Genomic DNA, 25,269 nt, shown 5'->3' with positions numbered 1-25,269 from the left:
TCTATTATGCCAATTACTATAATCAGCACGCCCTCAGATTCAAAGCAGGATATGTGGAATTTGTAGGGTGTGACATGAACGTGAAATAGGGCACTCCCCATCTGTAACAGTACTGAGTTATTGTTGTGTACAGATTTCTCACAAACTACGTCATGTCACCACCTTTAATTATAAATACATGCCACATGAATAGGACTTTACGACGGAAACATAGTAACTAAGCCAATTAATCACGAACGTAGTTAACCCTTTTTCTTTGTGACGTTAATTCTTGCTCTCTATTGCATTGTAGTTTAGGCTTCAACTCACATGTTGTATTCCATGGCAAAGGAAACCATGTGGAAATCTCTTACATCATTAGAAACAGCAAGACCTTAATAAATGTTCACAAAATAACACAAACTTAACAATAATCAGAACCTTCAAAATACACGGTACTGTATGTGTCAGTAATTTTAAATAATGAGACAATAAAAATGACTAGTGTATTTTGAAATGGTTCAAATACCTTAATTTATTTTACATTAAAAAAAAAAAAATCGTTCATTTGTTTGGAGATCACCTTAACTTAACGTTAACAAGTTATATCAACACAACTGAGAACTTTAATTTGAAAAATCATAATTAATTTGTGTGTTAGCAATAAACAATTCTTTTCCTTCCGTGTATGACCAAAACACCTCGGCTGGGAGGAGGCAGATTGTGACAGCTGAACACCAGGAAGCTACATGCACCGTATCAAGGTAGAATGGCATCCAGGAGGTGTGGCTACAGGCTCCACCATCTTTTTATACAGTCAATGGATGGTCACCGTCCATCATCATGTCGACATGAATCCACTGGTGGACAGTCTGAGGGGGCAGGCCAAACTGCTTCTGTTCTTTTCAGCATGTAATTATTAACGACTGGCTGTCAAATAAGGTAATAGATGGATTTATGTTGACTAAGAATTTACTGTACATGTGTCACTACATCATAATGTTGAAAAATGACTGTGACACCATGAGAAAACACTACATGCTTGGATTCAAAAGTTGTTTAGCATTAAATAAATATGTATTCAATAAATAAATGATTTATCTATCTCAATCAATTTGAGAGTGACAGTGGGTTCATTTTTTTAATCATACTCTTAAACCATGAGGATGTGGTGTGGGTGAAATCTTATTGCATCAATATATATAATCATTATTAGTATATTGTCTATATAAGCAGAGAGTGGTACAGTTAGATTTTTCTGGATTTTTCTATGTACATACAATCAGTTTTGTGTTCCGATTTCAGACTCACGCTTGTCATTCATAAACAGTTAAGATTCATGGATGAGAGGAAGAGGAATGAAACATATCTGATGTCACAGTAAGTTCGGATGCGTCCCCTGCAGATTCAGAGATGGCACCATTTATCATGTCCATGCTCGTTTCCTTGACCCGGCATGGTAACCGCATAGAACGGGTTCTCACTCCTCCAGTGCAACTGTGGTAGGGTCATCAATAACTGTGAAGAATAAAACCAGAGAAAACTGTAGTACAAGTACAAAAAAAAGACATTGGTGCGCTTAATACGTATCACATAAGTCTTACATTATCATGGTCACAAGTGGACAGCTCTAAAGCACCCTGAGGACAGAAGTGTACTTTGTGAACCTACTTCAGTTTGTGTATGAGTACTCTTTGAACAATATTGTGATAATAATGTTAACCTTGATCATTTTGGCAATAATCGTGGTATGAAATTTTCACAGTTTCATCTCTAAATGAATCGAGTCCCTATTACACTGCTCAGCATCACACGTGCTTTGTTTTATTTGTAGCCACCGCCACAGTATCAACATTGAAGCCCATGTATTGATATTTCTTTCTATTTCAATCAAATTTCAAACTCTATGTTAGATTATTATTAAACTGGGTTCGGCACACTAATTCACTCAGCCCTACCTTGCCCATATCTCTGTCACACACACTCACACAAACACATTGTCTATTACAGTCGGACTGATAAACATATAATTTGTCTTTGTGAAGGGAGATGACGTATGTTTGTTAATGAATATAGCTTGCATGGATATTTGGGATCGTCTTTCGGCTTGTGATTGGATCATTTCAGGAATGGGACTATTTGCATATAGAGCAGAGAAGTGACCTCCAATCGGATGTAGTACTGTCGAACTGGCTTCCAGGAATAAGTGGTCTTCAATAAAAATGTCTTGCCATGGACATGGCATTGGTAACACTCACACACGCACACCTGCCCAATTAGAATTCTAGTTGGAAACCACAGCACGCATCACCCCCCCCCTGGCATTTGAAACTATTCATGCATGTATCCGTCAAAACAAAAGGTCACCCAGTGAGGTTTGCCAATTTCTTATCACAGCATTTACTGGTATGAGGATATAGTCCCTTTACTAACCAGACTACGCGCTAAACATTAGCTGTATTTTCCTGATCGCTGCAACGAGGATGTAAAAACATCTTGGCACTGGTTTCATTCACCTGCTGCAGACGGAAATATATTTCACAAATTGAAACAGAAAAGCACCTTGATAAGGTGTGGAGGCAAACACATTCATACCAGTCATGTGGCTTTGCTGGGCTGATTGTAATTTTCAAAACTCTATTTAAACTGTCTCTGCAAAGTACATTTCAAGCCTCACTGGGTTGCCATCTGAGATTATGTCAACTGGTTGCGGATCACTGAGGGTAAGAAAGTTGGCAGTGACTCATCAGATGTTCTGTACAGCCATGAGACAATGGAGAAGGGTGGAGTGTTGCTGGAAAAACAGTCGACTCAATGTCCAGTAGAAAAAGAGACTGTTGCCATCACACGAGTTCTAAAATAAAGAGTGAAATATTTTTCAGCTTTAATTATTGCTAACAATTATTGACCAAACTGCTTTTTGATATATATAATATTGGTCACTTTAAAAACTGTGGATTTTTATGGTTCTACCTCATCTAGCGATGAGTGCTCTAGGTTTTTTTAAATTTTCATTGAACTAAAATGACAATTTTAGTTGAAACTTTTCCACTCGTGCTTTGTCAGACAATGGTATTGAAGAGAATTCACATTCTGACAGAGAAACTACTCTTCTCAGAATCAAAAATATCCTGAATTCTGCACTCTCATTTCAAATTTTCCCATACTGGTGCTAAATTTATACTTTAGTTCCGTTGTCATGTTTACGTGAAATACTGCCATACTTTCAAACGTTTAACTTCAGCCATTTTGTAGTCTTTTCAACTCTCGTTTGAGGGAGCTACCAGCTAACTGCAGGCTAATGTTACGTGCAGCCGGAGCCATGTAGCGAGTGTGTTGCCACCAGAGTTAAGTGTCATGTTAACTAGACATGTGTAGTGATTCTTATGTTGCCTGAAAGCAGGGTACTATTTCAGTGCATGGCTCAGGCACCGATATCTGGCTTGTGATTTGGTCTGGTGGGTAACACAGGATAAGAACCGGTGCCTGACTGGCAACAGATTTCGGTACCCAACCCTAAGTGTGTGAGTATCATCTTTGGCACTGATAAAATGTGAAGCTCTTTTTATCAGCTCTACATAATGAAACCTCTGATCTGTCCTTTCTGGTTAATAGCCTAAAGTGAAGCCAAATAGTCTTAATCACCCTTTGGGGGATGGCTCCAGTTTATGTCATAAACTCCACCTCCTCCATGATAGTGGATGGGACGTCAACACATCAACTAAATCATTTTTATTTGATGTTATGAAAACGGGTTGTAATACCTTCATTGAGACTAACTCACGACTGGTGAAGCAGTCCATGTGTAATGGCGTGACCTACAGTAGATAGCGTGGGTCCAACACTTCTGCACGTCACTGGTAACATTGTTTTTGAAAAAAAAAAACACAGATGCACGCACACACACAAAGTTACACAAAGCCACCATTGTAAAAGCTGGACCCGGACAACTTCCTCGCTTTTTTCTTCATATATATCAAGTCACCAGCACAACCTGTTCTCTCTGACATCTTTTGACCAAATTCCTGCCTTCCTCTGTACACAAACAACCACACTCCTGAACAATATCTGTAGCATTTGACACCCAGGTGCTTTATGTACCGACTTAACCTTGTAACCTTGTGTGTTTGCCGTTCTAATAAGTCAAATTATCAGTTGATGTTTGATGACATAGCCCACATTGTATAATAGGACCATTATGTATTTTGAGTCAAAGCGGTATTTATCTTGCTTAGCTCTGATGTCACCTGCACAGTCATGTCCCTGTTGACCTCAATGGGTACAAGAAAGAACAGTGTGTGACTTATGCTGCTCTTTCCATGATAAAGAATAAACTGACCCAACAAGACAATCTACTCAAATATATAATTACAATTTAATAAAGCATGACTCAGAGCTGCTCATCATGAGTAGTTAACCACCCACACTAATCCCATTGTTGTGTGTGGCAATTTCTCGGAACAATTATCAGTTAATACAACTACTAATTAACAGATGGAAAAATAATTCATATCGATTATGAAATCCTGTAAGACTGATGAGACGCGATATCTCAACAGATATTTCTAATCTTTTATCTCGTATATAGCTGACACCTTTGTTGAGACATTTTGTCCTGTGAAATAGTGAACACAAACTTAACAATAATCAGAACCTTCATTTTGAAATGGTTCATATACGTTAATTTATTTTACATTAAAAAACAAAATCGTTCATTAGTTTGGAGATCGCCTTAACTTAAAGTTAACAAGTTATTTCAACACAACTGAGAACTTTAATTAAATTAATTTGGGTGTTAGCAATAAACAATTGTTTTCCTTCCGTGTATGATCAAAACACCTCGGCTGGGAGGAGCCAGATTGTGACAGCTGAACACCAGGAAGCTACATGCACTGTATCAAGGTAGAATGGCATCCAGGAAAACATGCAATGGAAAATCTTCATGGCATTCTAAGGTAAACACCCTTGTGAGTGCTGGAGAGTTAAATTCCTATAGGCTTTTTTTTTTGTCCGTTGCAGGGTCAGCATTTATTTCCATGCCTCAGAACCAGAAGCATTAGAGTTGTACTGCTTCTAGTTCACTTTAGTTGTCTCAGGGACAGTACGCATTAAAATCTGTAAATACAGCATGATTTGCCAAAAGGCAATATATAATATATATTATATAAATATAGTATTTTTTACATGTAGTCCTTGTGAAAAGTTGGAAGCCTAGAATCAAGAAACAAGTTTGAAATAATAGTCATCTTGTAAAACATGGGACATATGCAGAGAAAAGACATAGGCAGCAAAATTACTGGTTCAACAAAGCAGCAACAACCAGTTACAGTTTAAATAACAGAACAGCTTGCGGGGAGTGGCCATTTGACATAAGTTGTCGTAGACAGCAACCATTGAGTGATATGGGCTGTTGCATTAGTTAAGATAGACACAATCTTGGTTTCTCTGTACATACAGTATATTACAGTGTTGTCAGTATATATTTGAGTCTCTAATCAAATCAAACTTCTATATCTATATCATTCATGTACAGACAAAATAGATGAGGGCCCAATAGGGATCCTTGTGGGTGATTAAGGGAAGTCGATTGATGGCTATTGAGATCAGTCAAGAAGACTACTGGCATCTAGAGGAAAAACTAAAAGTAGATCAATTAAAAAAAATGACAGCATGGTTTACAGTTATGATATTTCACTTTTAGAGCTATTTTCAGGGCAACACCTCACTATTTCCACAGTAGATGTTGTGATGCAAACCTTGTTGGAGTGACACAACAAACAAGTTATTACAGTCAACTATGTGTGTTATGATGAGCAGATGAGGTATGGCATGTAAATCATACTGTCAAATTCAGGCAGATGCTGACGTATGTATGCTGAAAGAAAAGTGCTCTGTGACAGAAAGCCCACCTTTCCTTGTAGTAGGAAGAGAGCAAAGTGCGGATCTCTAAAGATAAATCCGGAGCCACGAGACCCTCTCTGGGAGACGAGGGTGTCACTTAAAAAAAAGAAAAGAAAAAAAAAAAGAATTTTAATCACTTCATTTTATTGTAAAACACATCATATCAAACTCTACATCGAGTATCTCAAATATGCCCCTTTGTGACTGGAATGTCAAAGTTGATTACTGATTATAGGGAATTCTGAGAAACATCACTTGATTTACTGCATAGAGTGCCGTCTCTTCCTTCTGATAGTTTTCATTTCTCAAGCTATCTTTGCTAAGCTTTGTTTTTGTCAACATGTATTAACGTCAGCAGCATCTGCCCTATTGTCCCAGGTCGTTGTTGAGCAGCGCCATTTCTCGCTTTTAGATCCTGTGATTTGCTTAAACCTGTCCGTCGACTTTCATGCCAGACATCACTCCTGCTTTCTGCAGAGGAAGACAAAGCCTGCACAAATTTTCCTCTTAAGTTTTATTAGAATGTCCGACTAGCATAGTGAAGAGTTGTTCAGGTGTAAGTCAATGGTATTGAAGATAATTCACATTCTGACATTTTGATGGACAAGTTAAGTTCTAGCTCCATGAGTCCAAAACTTTAATGTTGTTCGTGGCAGCCTTTAGTTTGTTTTTATTTCTACATGATTTTGTAATCAGTTAGCATGAATCACGTTACTGTCAGTAGGAATATGAGAAATATTCACTGGCAAGCATTTTAATTGTTGATTCACGCGAATGTGAAACTTTAACACAAATAAAATTTGACAGGCAGGACTGCTGGTAAAGGCCTTTAAGACTTCGTTTGATTGACATCACACTGGGAGGTGCCAGTGTGAGAATATGTCAAGCGTCACTCTGCTTGTGTTACACTACCTATTTCATGGTATAGCGATCCCTGCCTCACTGCGATGGATTTCCTGGGGATCGGCATTTCAATCTTCATGAGGTGATGACAACACTGCCTCCACTGGCCTGCAACAAACAGTATGAGCAGTGATTTCAAAGCACATGGACTTAAAAACCTTTTGTCAGCAATTGATTTACAACCTGCTTCTATCTGAATCCATTAAACTGTCACATTGTGTTTACATGATTTGCGAGCTGGTCGAATCTCAAGACTTAGTAAAGCCCAAGATTCTGTGACATTACCAATTGAGGTGATATATTACATAACATATCACTACATACCGTTCCACGTTTTGAAATGTACCTTTTGCTGGAGGATAACTATTTCTGTTTTCCTTGGAATGGTGTCTGAGTAAAATTTGCAACCCTGCAGCCTTAAAATCTGATGGAACTTTGAGCAGTTTCTTTAACTTCACAGGATAAACTATGATCTCTGAAAAAGTGGTGCACACAGACAGCTGTACATTCCAACATATCATCAAAACAGTGTAAGGGATGATAACAAATCAAAATAAAGCTCCCATACATACCAGAAACAACTTCTTGACTCTCTTGTACTGGGAAATGTATTCACTGTCATGCAAGGTAAGATATGTATACAGATTAGGACTAAAATAGCAAGAATTAACTCCCACGTTTTTGTCAATGTGCATTTGTAAAGGCCTGAATATCAGTGCACTTCATCATTTCTCTCCAAAGTAAAAGTGAGCAGACAAGCACTTGTTCACGATACTGCTGTCATTACAGATTCAAAGAAGCACTCCAACAAGTTCCTCGAATGTACACCAAAAGACAACACAAAATAATTTTGGAAATACTTTCTAAAAAAGACAAATGATTGCACTATAGAACATTGGACCCCAAAATACTCCCTAATCAGGGATCTACTTTAATTCACTTAGGTATAAACATGTACAATAATAGCCCCAAGGTGCAAAGTATTTAATTCATTTAGCATTAACGGACTTGTTCTTTAGAGACACACCCTTGGCACAGAGGATGTGTCTCTAAGTCGGTCTCTTTCATTAAAAAAAAAGTCAAACACTCCTTTTAGCACCCGAGACATTTTGGTATTCGGAAAACAGCCCATGGTTTATTATTGTTTTAGGTGTGTGCGGTAAAACTTAATTATCCATGCAGTTGACTTAACAACAGGGAAGCATCTGAAACTGATGTCAAACAAATAGTTTCTCTAATCATGGCGCAAGGCGAACTAAAACAACTGCGTAGACCTTTAGAGCCTAAGAGATCGAGGCACTGCAAGCTAAAACAAACAAAACACGACTGCAGACAAACAGACTGATACAAACAATACAACCAAATAAAGTAACATGCTGTATAGTGGCCTGTTTACACTAGTTATAGTTGCTCTGTAACCTGATCTGATTTTTCTAAATAGACCCAATAGGAAATGTATCAATAAATTTTGTTTCATGGGATCTTAACACCCGAGGACACCTTATTGAGAATATAGGACAAGATGTTAAATATCCCTTGTACGTTTGAAGGTCTTCTGCACAATTCAGGTTACCAACTACTAGTAGATGTTAGCAGGTGTTAGTGGCCACCAGTAGATGTAAGGGACATACTGTAACTGTGCACCTTAGCACCATCAAGTGTTTTGGGCTTGTAATCAATGATACAGGCCGAACTTGAGAGGACGCTGAAGCTAAAGGTAAATCTGACTGGCTACCGGCTTGTAAGGCAGTACTATGAGAGCCATGTGGCCCACTTAGTAGATCAGATGCCATTACCTCTATGCCTTTTTAAACTAAACACTTTCCCTTTTTGAACATAGGACAAGATGGAGAATAGGTAATGTACGTTCTGCCGCACTTATTAATGACTACCGCCAGTTGATGTAATCGGATGTTAGTGACCACCAGCGTATTTTAGGGACATATCTTCAGTTGTGTACCTTAGTGTCATCAGGTGTTTCGGCCTTTTAATCACAAGACACTCTTCTAAGGCAGGCCCACCACAGGTTGATCAGACCTGGGTGCATGTACCTAGCATCTTGGGGCCCATTTGGGATCTTTCCTCCTGATCCAGAGCCATTGGCTGCAGCGTTCTGCAGTGTGCAATGTTTCCTTGATGGTCTGGCGCAGGACTTGTCCATGGATCCCTAGATCTTTGAGCAACCTGATGGTTGATGTTGCAAGGAAACTCCTGCAGTCAACCTCCACAGGGCAAACTCTTGCTTTCCAGCCTCGTTGCTCTGCCTCAAATGCCAACATTATCCTCCCAGGGTACTGTCAATTTCACGAAGTAGAATTGACAGTACCCTGGGAGGATAATGTTGGTCTCGAGCGTTCTCCCACTGACCACTCCTGATCAGTGGAGGAGGCCCTTTCTGTCCCTGTTCCCCCTCACGGACAAAAGTTGTCCTTTGGATTTGAGTACCTGGTTGTGTCTCCATGTATACCTACCTTGGGAGAGACTAATTTTACAACCAGTGAGGATATGCCTGAGGGCAGCTGGAGTTGAGCATAGTGGGCAGGTAGATCTTCATTCAGCCACTGCTGTAGGTTTTTGGGTGAGGTAAGGACGTCATATGTTGCTCTAAGCATGAAGCTAATCCTGCTTGCTTCCATTCCCCACTGGTCCTTCTATCTTTCTATTCTCTATGCTTTCCCATTTCATCCAATGCCCCTGTCTGGCTTGAGTGACAGCCTTCGCACATCTTGCTGCCTCTTCCTGATGCCGGATATCCAGGACTACCAATTTTCTCCGCTCTGAAGGAGTTGCTTTGTTCCACAGGGGTCTACTCTGACCTCGGCCCAAACCTTCTCTTCCCTGTTGAACGTGGCCCACAATGTCAGTGTGCTTGAGTGCTGCTTTTGCTTGTTGAGTTGCACCTTTTGGTGTCCATTTCCGTCCTGTTGTCAATGATGGTCCAACAGCCCTTATAGATTTGTCTCAGGACTCTGAGAGGGTCATCTCCAGCCTTGTTTTGGTGGATTTAAACTCCTCTACAAGACTTGAGATAGGCAGCTCGAGAATGCCGTGTCCATACAGGCCGATGTTGCTCCGACATCTTTGGACTCCTAACCACTTTCTTACATAGAAGTTGATTGTTTTCTCCATGTTCTCAACTTTTGTGATAGGAACGTCAACTACTGTAAGTGGCCACATCAGTCGGGGTAAAAGGCCAAACTGTAAGCACCAGAGCTTTAGCTTGCGAGGAAGCATGGACTGGCATCGTCCAAGGCTTTTTATTGGTTTCTCAGAATCTGTTGTAATGGGTTCTCCATTAATGTAGAACCTATGGTGTGATCTCTTACCTTTGCTTATTGAGATGCTCCTGCAGTATGTTCATTCCCTCCTTCTGTTCCTCTGATGCTTTCTTCCACTGCTTTTTAAGCTACCTCCTCTCTTGTACTAGGCGTTCTATTTCCAGCTGCCTTCTGGACTTGGTTTCCATTGTTGTGTTATCCGTTCTTTCTCTGTCATTACAAAATGTTCCGCTCCGTAGTTATAGATGACGTTACCCATCCTTTCATGTTTTGTCTCAACTGTGCCCTTTATCTTTTCCAGGATAGTGCTTAGATCTGCTTTTATGGCCTTCTATTTTGCTTTTTCTGATGCTCCAGGCCAGTTTACCTTTGGTTTGTTTTGTAAAGGTTTCTTCTCCCTTGTTGGTTTTCCTGGCTGAGTGGGCTCTATAGGCTCTTGTTACTGCCTCTGTGCTTGAGATAACTTCCTCAGATACAGGGGGACTGATGTCCTGCGAACTTTGGGTTGAGTCTGGTCGCTGGACTTCACTCCACTGACTTGATTGACCTCTTAGAAAGTACTGATCAATGCGTGATCCCTGCTCTGATTCGATCAAGCACTTCTTCTTTCCTTGGTGTATTTTTAGGCCCTTTGCCAATGTTATTTTTTGTCGTGTTAGCTTCTTGAATTGTGCTTGTCTTCCTCTTTGTCATTTCCATTCCAGGGTCATTAGCCGTGTAGTCTGTTAGTGAGTCGTCTTCTGCCCCCACTCTCGCTGACTCTTCTGGTATTTTTTGTTTAGTTGTTTTCGTAGCCATTGGTGGGTGTCTCCAAATACCAATTCCTATAGGATCCTGTAAGTATGGGTAGCCTAACCCATGCCAGCTCCGGTGGGAAGGTCTTCTGCACAATTTAGGTTACAAACTACCTTACAACATATAAAAAAGTCTTAAAAGTCTTGCACGTCTAATACAGAGATTAATTTGTTCTATTCAGCAATGGCTGCCAGCCAGATGGATGATTGATTGTACGCAGTGTATGAACAATCAGTCATCTCCCGCCCCCCGACAAATTTTAAATCAAATCAAATCAAATGTGATGTTTTGTTGATTATTTTGATGCTCTCCACATGAATGTACTAAGGCGTGTGTGGTGAGAGCTGATTATAGCCTTTACAGTATCCAGCTGGTTCCACCGGTCAACAAGTGACTCTGCTTCTCAGCTCTTTTCTAATCACACACACAAACCGATCTTCATCAAAAACCTGCTGAATTCATATTAATGTTCCTGGATAAATGGGGCGTCGCTTCTTCTGCAACAATGATGTTAAAACACAGCGTTGCGTCTTAGTCTGCAGGAAGAACTTCTGTCTGCAGGAGGGTGTGTGTATGTGTGTGGGTGTGTGTGTGTGTGTGTGTGTGTGTGTGTGTGTGTGTGTGTGTGTGTGTGTGTGTGTGTGTGTGTGTATCATGAATCCAGATATTTCTGGTCACTTTAACACTGATGCCCTGGCTATGTGCTCCATGTCATGTCTCGTGTGGCAGGTGAACTGTGTGCGTGCCAAATGTTGGACTTTTTTTCAACGTGTTTAAATACATGCCTCATGAACTCTAGAGCGAATCACACAAACACAAACTAAACTTCAATATTGTTCAGATCCTAATAACCTCTGATTAGTGACGGTGAAAATTGTTAATGTGTAAAGTGAGCGCAGGTCAGCAAGGGAGTGGGAACATGCGTCAGTCAACATTGTACGTCAGTCAACAGGTTAGTGGTATGTGGCGCAAATAGAAATCTTTGCAATTGCACTTAGACAATGAACGAAACTTGCGTGAGACTAACATCTGCATCATAATTCATGTCTTTATCAGTGTATGCTACAAATACTCAACAGACAAAGGTTGTAGAACAGACGAGTTTCCAGGGGACACAAAAATGTGATGAATCTGGCGATGACAGGCTTGTTGTTCAGTGTCCAAGTTTATAAAAACCTGAATCATCATTACACATTGTGTAATGATGCCTAGAGCGCTAAATGTTACCTTATGCTGTAGATATGTCTGATTGTAACAAGACAAAGCACAAAGAAATATTGTTTCTAGATGAAATGTCAAAATTATATTTTTTCGAAAAGCCACACACTCCCCTTTAACCTTTAGTTTCCTCTATGTAGAGTTGGTTTTACTCCGCCACATGACAGGACGTCACACATCTTAAATTGTGTGTAAGCTTATGCCAGGTTATAAATACTGTAAATTAATACTGCAAAACATAGAAACTGACTCCAGAGATTTCCTCATAGCAATTCCACATGACTGTGTCACAGGTGCCTGTGAACTTTTTACCAGCACAGAGACAGACCGCATGGGTGGACAGATAGAGAGAGAGACACAATTAAATTCTGGTTTCCTGTACAACAGATGAGGAAGTGCTAGATAATAATAATTTCGGGAAGATGGGAGGAGAAATATTTTCTTTGTGACATTCCACACCGCACCACACACACACAACATGAAAGAATGTTGCCTTGCAAGAATCTGCAGTTACACTTTGTTACATTCTGCAGCACATGCAAACTGCGTGATAAACACCCTCTAAATTATACGATTCAAGACCAAGACGAATTAGGTTAAGATGTACGGAATGCATATATACGTATGGGTTATTTGAGGCCTTGTGTAATAATGTGGTACTCGTTGCACATTGCATCTAGAAACATGTGGAGTAAGATTGTTGTTGTAATTTTTTTTTTTTTTAAACTTATTTTTTATTTAGTTTTCAACAACAAAACAATATGTATGTCCCATACTTTTTGGGTCCATATATTGTATGTGGAGGGATCTGGTTTTAACCATCTGATGGTTATACACTTCAATGCTGCTGTGAGTAGTATGTTTAGCAGGTATTTTTTGGCCCTCCCTTCCAGGCCTTCAGGCATCGCTCCCAGTAGTGCTACTGTGGGGTCTTGTGGGATGTCCTGCTGGAATATCTCTTTGAGGGCATCAAAGACGTCTCTCCAGTATGTATTTAACTTATGGCAGAGCCAGAATATATGTGTGTGATCGGCAGCACGTGTTCCACAGTTCCGCCAACACAAGTTGGAATGCGTCGGGCCCATCTTGGCTACTATTTCTGGTGTTCTGAAGAATCTGGTCATTATTTTCCATTTAAAGGGGACATAGCATGCAAATTCCACTTTGTTAGTGCTTCTACAGGTTAATGTGGGTATCTGGCATGTCTACCAACCCCAAAACTCTGGGAAAAAAACACTCGCGCGTTTTGTTATGGTTCCTCTAAGTCAGAAACGTCATGCTTGAGCGACTCGATTGAGCTTCCTGGGTTTTGTGTCGTAACAAGGCACTGGAAGTCTCCCTACATGGTCTTGGCCCACCCCCCACCACAACCCCCCGTCGCCCCCCCCCCCCCCCCCCCGTCACGCCGGGTTTACACCGGACGCAGCGAGGCAGCGCAGCGCCGTTCCCAAGCGCGCAGCCGCCTGGCTGTTCACACGGAACAAGCATTTCTCCGCTGGTCAGCCCGCGATTCACTCACATGTGGCATTTGTCTGGATCGTTGGGACTGGGAGGCTGCAGCAGTTGCTCGGGCGCGACCGCTCGCTCTCCCATGCGTGAGCTGGAATTTGTGTCAGCGCCAGACAGCCAGCTGTGTGGAAGACTTCCGCAGTGTTCAGCACTACTGTAACACCGGCCAAACACACCGAGCCCCCCCACTCGTTACGCCGGGGTACACCGGACGCGGAAGCGCCGCTGCGAGGCTGCGAGGCTGCGAGGCAGCGCAGCGCCGTTCCCAAGCGTGCAGCCGCCTGGCTGTTCACACGGGACGTGCATTTCTCCGCGCTGGTCAGCCCCATAGACTGTATATATAAGGTCAGCCCGCGATTCTGCTTTCTCCGCTTGTTGTACCCGTTGAATGTCAGGGTTCGGGGGTAAATGATGGTCTTCATAGCCCCCCCCCCCCCCCACACACCTCTCTTTCTCTCTCTGTCTGTCTGCTTGTCTGCTTGTGTGCTTGTAGTGGATGGGCAGAGGGGGACATTTAATTATGTGATTGGGAAAATTAAAACTCCAGGACAACAGAAGGGGAATACAAAGTATGGGATGCATATTTGATCATTTATATCATATAAAATATGTAATTTATATTGTTTAAAATCATCGGGGGAGAGGGGGGAGGGGGGAGCTGGCTCATTAGCATTTAAAGGAACAGGCACTCAAAACAGGTCACTCTGTGGAGGGCTGTTTTAGACAGGGTAAAAAGGGTGCTGTTTTAAATGATCCTTGTGGTATTTTGACCAAAGTATGTTACAGACATTTCATTAAGACCCCAAGGAACCATATCAACTTGTGGTAAAATGGGCATGCTATGTCCCCTTTAAATTCCCCCCAGGTGTTTGAATTTGTAACTAGGTGTGCCTCTGTGCACATCCCCTCCCAGGTATTCTGTGGTATGACCTTGTTAATTTCCGCTTCCCATCTCTGCTTTATCTGTAGGGAATAATGTAGATTCATAGATAGAAATATGTTATATAGTTTACTTATTGTTTTCTTATCTTCGTTCCCTATCTGTATTTCTATTACGAACCCTTCTAAAGGGGTACGTTTTAAAAGCTTTCCCCACTCTTTGTGTGTTGTTAGAAAAGTTCTCTGTTTTATTTTATGTTTTATTGTGAAAGACTTGCTATGAGGCAACTTTAATGTTCAACTATTTCTCAAGGGATACAGAAGCAGGTTTGTCTTAATGTGTGTGTTTGTATTTGGCTCTTGTTCGCTTGTCTTGAGCTAGATGTGAACACGGATACCGCTCTCATGTCAACAAGGGTTTTCACAAGCATCCAGGATGTTACTGTGGTTAGTCAAAAAAAGCCGTCTCAACTAACGCAACACAAATCAAAGCAAAGCATTTCATAAAATCTGCTCCATTCTAATATAGAATGTTGAATCCAAATTCCTGACCATCAGTTATGAGGTGACTATAAAAAAGTCGTATTTATTTATAACTGGTGAAGAGTTTATGGTTTCAGTCCGGTTTTTCTTCCGTCTGTCTTTCGTCCGCAATCTCAAAAACCTGCCCACATATTTGAGTGAAAACTGCTGCCAACTCAGGTCATGAATCAGCAACAGAACAAGTGTCAGCAGTGTTAAGTGTTGTGTGCTTTGGGTGCAAATGTGGATCAACGTGGATAACTGAAGGCGTGAACTACTTAACTGTACATATGTATTTCAATGCAGATGAAGAACAAAGCCAAGCTACAGCTGGCTTCTATTTATAATAACACCCGGCTGTGTAACCTTGGCCGAAATATGAGTGTTTTCCAGTATTACAAAGGTGCCGAGGTTTTTCTGTGCTTGTCAGAACACTTTGCATGAGGTCAAAGCATATTCTAGTTACTCCAATTAAAGATGACAAATCAAAAGATTACTACTTGGGCCGCTGCCTAAACTCACACCTAAAACCATATAAAGAAAAGTAGGTCAAAGAAAGCAACCTCAGTTTACATGGAAAATTCAATCCTGCCCAGATGAAAGACCCAGTGTGAGCATCAGGTTTTCAGTACGTGTGGAAACATGACTGTATAAGTTTCTGTCAGGAGCTAAAATAAACATTTGTGTTGTTCAACCAGGTCTCACTTATGTTGTAGATGTGTTGCCACAGGGCCTCGTTCCAGCGCTGCGTGTCTTCAGGTATGTGCATGGTCAGTGTGTAGGATACATCCTCTCCTTGACACTGTGTAGTCATGTATATTCTCTGGGTATGAACAGCATCTCTCTCCAACGCACAGACAAGCGTATCCTGGCAGAAATAAAAAAACACAAACATGGGTGAGTATCGGAGTGAGTCAGTGTTGTTGTGGTGGTTTCATCCGCATAGCTAAGACATTACATGTAGCCACTGTAACACAGTCAGCCCATTCAGATATCAGTAGTTTACAAATTTATAGACCGGATAATCCAACAGCTTAAAATAGAGTTTAACAGGAGCTCATAGTAAATCTGCAACTGACAAAAACACTTACAATAAAGTAAATAAAAATGCATTAATACATTTTACTACACTAGAATAACTGCTCTGTAGTTGTATGCCTCAGCCAACCAGCAGTTTCAGTTGCTTCAGGTGTTCCTGTAATATTACATTCGCAATAATATACAATAAGCTTTGACCAATCCAATCAGTTCATCTTTGAGTCCAAGTGAGAGCTGGTCAAAATTTGAAGAAATTGCGAAATCATGTTCAAGAGGACAAAAAGGTGTTTTCTGAGGTCACTGTGACCTTGACCTTCGACCATACAAATCTAATCAGTTAATTAGTTAGTTAATTAGTCCAAGTGGACATTTTGAAAGGATTCTCTTGAGGTGTTCTTAAGATAATGCTTTCACAAGGCGTAAAAAAAAGAAAAGGGTTTGCAATGTCACCGTGACCTTGACATTTGACCTTTGAGCATCAAATTCTTATCAGTTCATATTTGACTTCAACTGAATGTTTGTAGCAAATTTGAATAAATATCTTTGGAGGCATTCTTGAGATATCGTGTTGAAAGGAGGGTGCGTATGGACCCCCAAAAACATAGCAGTAATACAGTAAATGGTGATTAATAAACTTCAAAATTCAAGAAATTCAAAGCCTTGAAACCAAAACTTTGGCACACTTAAGATTAAAAAACTAAAGTGGTTTAGATCATAATAGATTAGATTAGACTTTATTGTCAGAAGCTCTTCTGAACTGTGTCAATTGTGTTGATAAAGACTAACATATACACATAATTACAGAATTAATTAATTAACACAACAAAAAATATTTCAACAAACATACACAAACAGATGAAATTGCATGGAACATTTTAAAACAAGTGGCTGCAGGGCACTTCCTTTAACATTCAGCGCTTCGACAACACCGAACACTCGGGCCTACTTAGTGCTCAAACTCTGATTTAACAACTTGACAGACTGAGGAACATAAGAGTTCGTCAGAGTCTGTTCAGTCGAGCTTGTGGGACTCTGAATCTTCTGTCAGATGGCAGAAGCTGATGTTCCTCGAATAAAACACGAGAGGGGTCAGTTGTGATATTACTGCCAGTGACAACATTGTTTAGGTGGATACTGCTTGAAAGCTTGAATCAAGCAGTTGACCCACAATCTTTGAGGAGATACTGATGCGTAACACTCTGGATAATAGACTGGAAAAATAATAACATAATGTGTTTGTTTGCTCCAAATGGCCTTATAGTCTTCAAAATAAACAGATGTGTGGTTGTACCTTGCTCCAGATGTTGTCCATATGTGAACTCTATGTTAAAGCAGCGTCCACATAGATCCCCAACTATTTGTAGGAGGAAACTTGTAATATTTGTGTGCTTTGGACGATAACCGGTGGAGAGTTCACTGGAAGAAATTATATCTTTTGTCTTCTTTGGATTAATAATAAGTGAGTTCCTTTCATACTACTCCACAAACCTACCTGTACAACATGATCTATAACAATGCCTTGTATTTCTGAAACTTATACAATGTTTGACATGTAAAACCTTCATATGAAATGTTACTGGTTATTCTCCCTGTCAGATAAATATAAACGGAAAAAGTACAGTATTTCTCATTGGGAAGTACTTCACTGAGTCAGTGTGTTTCCTTCGTCACACGTCGTTTGGTACTTTTTAGACATTTTAATGAAGAATTGTTACTTTGAGTATAAGAATAGTCATTCATTTCATTTTATGGTCAAAGATCCGGCAAGTCCTCTGCAGCGGCTACGTTCCAACCCTTTGCTGCATGTCTCTTCCCTTTCATGCTTGAACTCTGTCCTTTCAAAAAGGGCTCCAGTTTCCCTGAGACCCTTAAAGAATATGATGGAATGGTTTGACGGTCAAAAAGCACCATTTGATCATTTTAAACTTATGTAACAGAAAGATAAATTAATCTGGTTTAAAGTGTAGGAACAATATTCCAATCTTTAGATGCTCACCACTACAATGGGCTTTCTCTCTCCTGGGAAATTCCTTAATCAATTCACAAGTGCACTCTGGTGGCCTCAGCATGTATTCATCAACATGGCCAAAGCATGAATGAATCTCTTTATTCATGAGGTGCTGCTCGTTCAGAACCAACCTTTCTGATGGGGATCACGAGTAATGGCTTCTCCTCGGACTCCAGCTCTTCATCACTCTGATAGCAGAGGAGACTTTGTCCCCCGAGGACGCCATAGAGGTTTTCCCAGCAATCGAGGTCCTCCCCAAGCTGAATGAGAGCGGGGAGAAAAGTTACACTGTGAGTGACTTTGTGAGAAAAACATCAGCAGGTGGGAAAATATAAAGAAAATGTATATTGTCACCTTAACATCGAGTTGACCACTTATGACTGGTTGAATCATGCACAAAGGCTGAGCAACCAAGCGGCAGCACATATTTCCATAGAGAGGTAACCAGTATGGACTGTCGTCTGGAAAACAACAGAGATTTAAGGATTAACTTCCAGGAGAGAGAGGAGAGGAGAGGAGAGGAGAGGAGGAGAGGAGAGGAGATAAATGATTGGTAACAACGTAGGAGAAAACATATGAAGGTTGAGCAGAGTAGATAAAAAGGATAAGAGGGTAAAAGGAGACAGGAAAATAAGAAAAAAGGAGAGGAGTGGAAACAATGTAGAAGAAAACACAAGAGGATGAGAGCATAAGAGACAAAAAAGGGAGAACATAAGAGGATTAGAGGAGGTGAGAGGAGACAAGAAGAAAATAAGAAAAGGAGAGAATCGTAAAGGGTTGGAGAGGAGAAAAAGGAGAAGAGAGGGAGATGAGTTAAACGAGAGGAAATAAAGGAGTGGAAAAAAGTGAGTAAACAACAGTAATTTAAGTGCAGAGGAGACAAAAAAGAGGAGATGAGAAGAAAAGAGGAGACAAGAAAAAAGGAGAGGGGAGTAGAGGAGAGGAGAAGAGAGGGAGATGAGCTAAAGGAGAGGAAACAACGGAGTAAACAAAATAAGTGCAGAGGAGAGAAAAAAGAGAGGAGATGAGAAGGAGAGAGGAGACAAGAAAGTAAGCGGAGAGTTAAGTAGTGGAGGAGAAGAGGAGAGGATGTATAACTCACCCGCTGCTGCTAAGGACAAATCATGGGTCTTGAAACCCTCCTGCACATGTTCGATTCTCAGTGTTGTGTGAGCCAGCAGGTTGTACTTTGGGCCCCTTCAGGCAGAAAGCAGTGGGAAAAAATCTAATTCAATTTTTTTGTCTGAGTAAAAGTCATCCATCTAACATTCCTCTCTAATGTGGGTCTGAGGGGAAATTGTCAAACCTCACAGTTTAGACAGATGAGTGGATAAAGGCGGGGACGAGTACCCCTGGCGTACGTCTCCTCCACTGGAAGCAGACCCACAGACAGCTGCAGACTCAAACGCAGCACGGATCTTCTTCCCAGAGGAGCATCCCAGAGAGCCCCCCAGACGGGTCACTCTCCTGGGTCCTAGAGCCCCGGGGGAGAAGTCCTCCACCACACAACTGCTGTAGAGCTCAACGCGAATATGGAAGCCTGGATCCACCTCAGTGCTGCTCACACAAACACAGAGAGCCGAGGGGAGACATTTCAGCAACACATGTCAAAAGTCTGAAGCTCTAAGAAGCTCCCAGTGAAGGTGACATACAATACGATCGTGTCTTCGAAACAGATGTCAGTTAAAGTCCTGTCCACCATCACCAGGCCGGTGTCATAGATCTCTGTGCCACACTGAAGCAGGCAGAACACGGCACAGCGATGCAGCTCTGCAAACAAAGATGAAGAGGACAAGGTGGAGAAATGATCCAAAAGAGCTTTGCTGTAATAATACTCATTCATGGAAGTCAGGGTGTGGATAAAGATTTTTTTTAAAAAGCTTTCATGATGTCCAGCAAAAGAGACTTTGCATTATAGTGATAGTATTAAGGGACCAGTCTGCATGAAATGTTTGTTCGTCAGCAACATTGCACAAAAACTACTGGAAGGATTACCAGGAAACTTAGTGGAAGGAAGCTGTACAGGTCAACGATGGAAACGACTGCTCTTTGGAAGAAGACGGATTTTATGGCTCCATCCTTTTGTCGTTCTCTCTTTTTTCAAGGGGATGGGGTCACTAGGTTTATTTGCAAAATAACCACTAGGATATAATGATGATTTATTGGTTTGGATCCGATTCAAACTAGATATCCCACCAATACATATTCTTCTTGTATGTGTGGTACAGCAGCATTTAAATACTGGTACTGCCAGACCTCATGTCAATAATCAAACATTACACAAGGTGATATGTCCCTCTGCTTTGTCAGGGAATTAACTTTGAATTTACCCTCGGTATGAAATGTGTCATGAACTTGTCTTGAATGCAATTCATGCAACACTTTTTATTAGAAAACCTTTTATTGGCACAATAAAAAAAACAAGTATAGCCTAAAACAATAACATAATAACACACAATAAATAAAGTTACAAATAAATTGTAACAGCCCTGAAATATGAGATATAGAAAAACAATCTCTTTTTCGTCACAGAAAAATGTATAAAGTATAAACTGTATTCACCTTTAACCATATATCACCATAATGCTTTTACTAGCAAATAAAATATATCATACATGTATTATTTATCCAACAGCTAGTACAGATAGTGGGCGTTTATCCTTCACCCACTGATATTGTTTCTGTCTTTGTGTAAACTAAGCAACTTGTGTCACATCTGAGGCTTGTTACACGACCATTCAAACAGCTTTATGCCATCATCTATGGCATTTACATTCAAGAAAGCAAGTTCCCCCTTAATGCAATCTCTCCTCTGGGAGGAGATTTGTCTGAGAATATTCACGTAAAGGCAGTGGATTCATTTTGAGGACACTGATATAAAAAGAACGTCTCTTAAGTATGACTTGGTTCTTTCGTTCACAACAAAGAGCTGTTGAAAAGAATCAAATCGTTCCTCAACGTCACTACACTAGTACGGGTCAGGGAAGAACCAATGATATTTTGATGCACATGCAGGAATTTTTAAAACTTTCTTCTACATTGTGAGATATATATATATATTTCCATATTTTTTTATATTGATTTCTTAGTGTTGATGAGTCTTAATGAAGAAAATCTGACGTCTTTAGGGAACGGACATTATTATTATAGTATTATAAATAGTGCATTATGGTACAGATCCAAACAAAAATCTGAACCTATTGAATTTAAATGTGCTTTAATAAGGGGCCTGCTGGGCCTGCTGGGCCTGCTGGGCCTGGGGCGGTGAGGGAAACATTGAGTGCTATTCTAGTATTTTAATTGATTTCAGAAATTCACATCACTGAGTTCTGACTCACCTCCTTTGTTTTTGAAGTACTCTGAGTCTTTCCACATGAGCGGGACCCGAAGGTCTGCAGAGTGAAAATTGTAGTTAAGAGATAAGAACATCAGTTATTTTCGTACATATGTGGGAAGATGCTTCTGCTCCCATTCACCTGACAGGGCTACTTTTCCGGTACACGGCACTGTGTCTTCAGATGACCTGCAGGTAAAGATCACTGATCAACCATCCACACAGTCAGGGGGAATAACATGGAGTTAGTCTCACTACGCACGTACACGTGTGTGGATTCTGCATGCACACGTGTAATGTTACATGTAAATTATAGGCTAATTCATTTGGTAAACCCTCACATCTATAACCTTAACAAATGTCTGCCCTCTAGTGGCTGATAGCAGACATAACAATATCCACATCCCCTCACTTACCTGTATAACATCCCTTTACACCCACCAATCCATTATCCACAGTATTTACCCATGCATACAGTTTTCTGCGCCATCTGACCTGCGTCCTGCTCCCCGTAGGATTTGAGCTTTCCTCATCTCCTGCAGTTGGCTGAGCAGGGCCAGGATGCGAGCGTTGCAGGCGAGCAGGCTCTTCGAGGCCTCCAGGGCCTGCTCTCTTTGGGAACAGGCGGCCAGCAGCTTACTGGCGCCCTCCCGCATCCGCACCTCCCTCTCAATGTGCCTTAGCAACTCTTTGTCCTGGAAAAAGATATTATTGTAACTAAACAGGAAGCTGAGTGAGGATTATCAGGCCTTCAGGACCCAAACAGTAAAGGTGTCGGAGCATGAACACACTGCGTTCCTAGCCCAGGCTACAGCAGTGTAGCCCCATAGGGATGCCAGTGACCGTCAGTTGATCCAGTACTCTGGTCCAGACGGAAATAAGTCGACAGCTCCTGAATGGTTTGGCACGTGGGTTTGAACATTCTGAGCCAGCGTGGTTCCATAACGAGAACTCGGAACTGAGTGGAATAAGTGCAACACATTAAATCCCTGGACACAATCCAGCTGTCAGAGCAGGAGAGTTGGATAGAGATCAATGAGATGGGGCTACCGTTATCTTTCTAACGATTTAAAGTGAACAAGACTGAAAACAGAGCGATGGAAAAACGATTTCAAAGTCCACGTGAGGGTGTGGAATTTCTTTGTCGATAATCTGTCTAGTAGCATGTTTCCAAATGAGTGAAATATTTCTTGTCAACAAACTGTTAAAAGCCTCTAAAACATTTCACTTTAAGTGTGATGACTATAAAGGTTTAATATTAATAATTTATGTTGCACCTTTCAAGGGACCCAACGCTGCTTAGCAGAGTTAGGAAGAAAACTTTCAAGTGATAAACACAGACTGAACATGAATGTCTCACAAATGTTTCTTAGATTTGTTTCACCGCGGATACCATTACATAGTGTGCTATTTGTTTGTGGATCCCATAAACTTGGACAGTGTTTTGGGGTTTACCATGTATTAACAAGCCAAACAGCACATGTGAGGAGAAGTTCAGCTTCAGGGATCAGAGGGTTGTTACATAATTCAGTGAAGTATTCTGAGCTTAAGCCTCGATACTGTGTTGTGACTTTATGAAGTTCCCAAAGAATTTGTTATTACCAATAACCAGTACTTTACTTTTGACCTTCAATTTATTTAATTTCTATATATTTTTTTCTTTATTGTAGAAATTAACAGTAATTCAGATTAATAAGTTCATATTTGTTGTGAAATATGCACACAAAAAATTAACAAGACAGTTTTTTCCCACAGAAACAGAGAATTCATTGAATTGGAATCAATCACATCAATGCAAAGATCATTTATCTGACATGTACCAGGTAGCTTGAAAGAATTAGTCGATATTTAGAGTTTTACTCCAGACATCACCAAAACAAAGCAACCATGCATTTCTATACTGGAGCCAAATGCTCATATTAATCAGAAATACAAAACAGGGGAATGCAAATCTCTTTTCACTGACCTGAGTGTTTTCATTCATGTTCCTTCTCCACTGTGCCTCAGAGGTCGGCTCCAGTCCCTAAACAGTCAGCAGGCGGTGCAGTGAGCGGACTGACTAATCCTACAGCTGACTACAAGCGTTAAGAGTGGACCTGCAGACGGAGCCGCTAGTTACTCAACACACAGATCAAAAACGGTCTTAAGCCTCACTACAAGAGGTTGCAGCAGGAGGGATTAGAGGAGTCTCAAACCTTAATGTGTCTCAGTCCCGCAGCTCCATCACTGGCACCAGTGAATGTTAAACATATAGTGATTCACACGGAGTTTAACAGTAAAAGATTAAAGTACATTTTGATTATGGTATATACAGTGATGGTGTCTGAGGGTTTCTGAGGTCATGAGGTGTGACGGCGTGAATTGGATTAGATTATTGTATGGTGCAATAGCTTGAACCCTCAGAGTGTAAATCCCTCGTGTGGTGCACAACCAGGACATAAGCGGTGACGTAAACATTCAAAGCAGGCTCATTAAACCATTCATTAAGTGACGCCGGCCTTTCACGTCAGCCCCGTGACTTCTATGAGAACAGGTCACAGCTGCCCATCAGTATCCAAAACTGCAGCATGTACTTAACAGGTCAAAGTGATCATCATATTAGAAATACAATACTGCCTACAATAGTATTATATACGAGCAGTATTTTCTTAATATTGCTCGTACGTCACAGTAAACGCTCAATCCAGTGGTGGTGGAAGAATATGTTTTATTCAGATGCTATAAAAATCCATCTTTTACTTTCGATTTCTTAATGAAACAGTTAAGGACGCGGTGGGTTTTGTTTCAAGTATGAAACACCCTTTGAACGCTGTGTGTAAGTACCTCACAGTGTTGTACTGATGTACACAATATTACAAAGATACTTATCCATTACTAATAAAGTTTGACTACCTCTGCTCGGAATGGGGTGAATTTGCAGAATATATTAATGCAATTGCATTCTGTATCTAATGTCTGGAGTTTTCTAAATGAAATAACAGTTTTAAGCTATCCTTTTCTCAAATACAAAGACAAAATTGGTTGAGATTAAAATAAATTATTAAAAATGATCACAAAAATACAGATGCGCATAAACATTAAAAAAGCGTAGCGCGTTTAAATGTACAACTGTACACTGTCAACTAATCCAGTCGTGTCACCCATGTTGTGGTCTGGAAAGCAATATGGGGAAACATTTAAAGAACTCTTTGTTATTCTACAATATTTACATTATTATAGCTGTAAATAAACAAATTAAGAAATTTGAGGCTCGAAACAATGAATTGTTGAGAAAAAGCTGCCGCCTCCTTCAGTCAAACTGGTTATTTACCTGTGTTTGCTATGAATGTGACCAACACATCTTGGCCAGCACAAGTATTATATACACTGAATAAGTTTACCATAGACAGTAAATAAAGATGGATGACACTGCAGCTCCCCAAAAGTGAAGCCAAAGCGTCTTGATCACCACCTGGTGGCTGGCTGCAGTATTGGTCATAACCCCCACCTTCTCCTCTTTAATGGATGGGTCATGGACCAAAATAAAAGTCAAACAGTGTGTCTCTCAGGGGCAGCATCCTTACAAGGCTGCATTTGAACTGTCCCACTTCGAAGGCTCCTTCAAATGCTGCCAACAAATGCGTCCTCCACCAGAGAAACAAAGGCTGTAATGGGTGTATCATACCCGGCCCAAACTATCCCAGAATTCATTGGGCTTCGGTGACAAAATGTTTTTCATAAAGGTAATGGCACCCAGACGTCCAATGCTTGAGTATCATGTTTCAACTCAACAAGTTCAACAACAAGTTCAAGTGTTAAAACACAGAGGGACATTGACACTTTCACGTCATGTCCAACTAAAGCTCTGTTGCTAAGCAAGGGCGGGACAGGCTGGTGCACCGAAATCCTCTGTAGACGAGACCATC

The 25,269-nt window shown here is 40.7% G+C and overlaps 1 protein-coding gene across 1 annotated transcript; it reads right to left on the bottom strand.

The window, feature by feature from the left end:
• Positions 1-353: 353 nt before the first annotated feature.
• LOC117771668 (rhotekin-like) lies at positions 354-23,479 on the bottom strand. Its single transcript, XM_034602320.1, has 14 exons — positions 23,331-23,479; positions 21,860-22,059; positions 21,507-21,553; positions 21,369-21,422; positions 19,683-19,800; positions 19,342-19,587; positions 19,133-19,227; positions 18,385-18,491; positions 18,162-18,290; positions 15,690-15,852; positions 6,793-6,891; positions 5,889-5,976; positions 1,291-1,497; positions 354-1,237 (listed from the first exon to the last, which is right to left on the bottom strand). The coding sequence occupies exons 1-13, from the start codon at positions 23,346-23,348 to the stop codon at positions 1,491-1,493; spliced, it is 1,371 nt and encodes a 456-aa protein (XP_034458211.1). The 5' UTR covers positions 23,349-23,479; the 3' UTR covers positions 354-1,237; positions 1,291-1,490.
• Between the last annotated feature and the right edge of the window lie 1,790 nt (positions 23,480-25,269).

This window comes from Hippoglossus hippoglossus, chromosome 12, assembly GCF_009819705.1.
Source record: "Hippoglossus hippoglossus isolate fHipHip1 chromosome 12, fHipHip1.pri, whole genome shotgun sequence".
Lineage (NCBI taxonomy): Eukaryota > Metazoa > Chordata > Actinopteri > Pleuronectiformes > Pleuronectidae > Hippoglossus > Hippoglossus hippoglossus.
This window is presented reverse-complemented; position numbering and strand designations above follow the sequence as displayed.

Bases quoted from the DNA above. Each gene is read 5' to 3' on its own strand.
- LOC117771668 (XM_034602320.1), bottom strand. The intron at 18,492-19,132 runs GTGAGTTATACA...GTTGTTTTCCAG, and splicing joins TTTGTCCTTAGCAGCAGCGG to ACGACAGTCCATACTGGTTA. The intron at 18,291-18,384 runs GTGACAATATAC...GCTCTCATTCAG, and splicing joins GTGGTCAACTCGATGTTAAG to CTTGGGGAGGACCTCGATTG.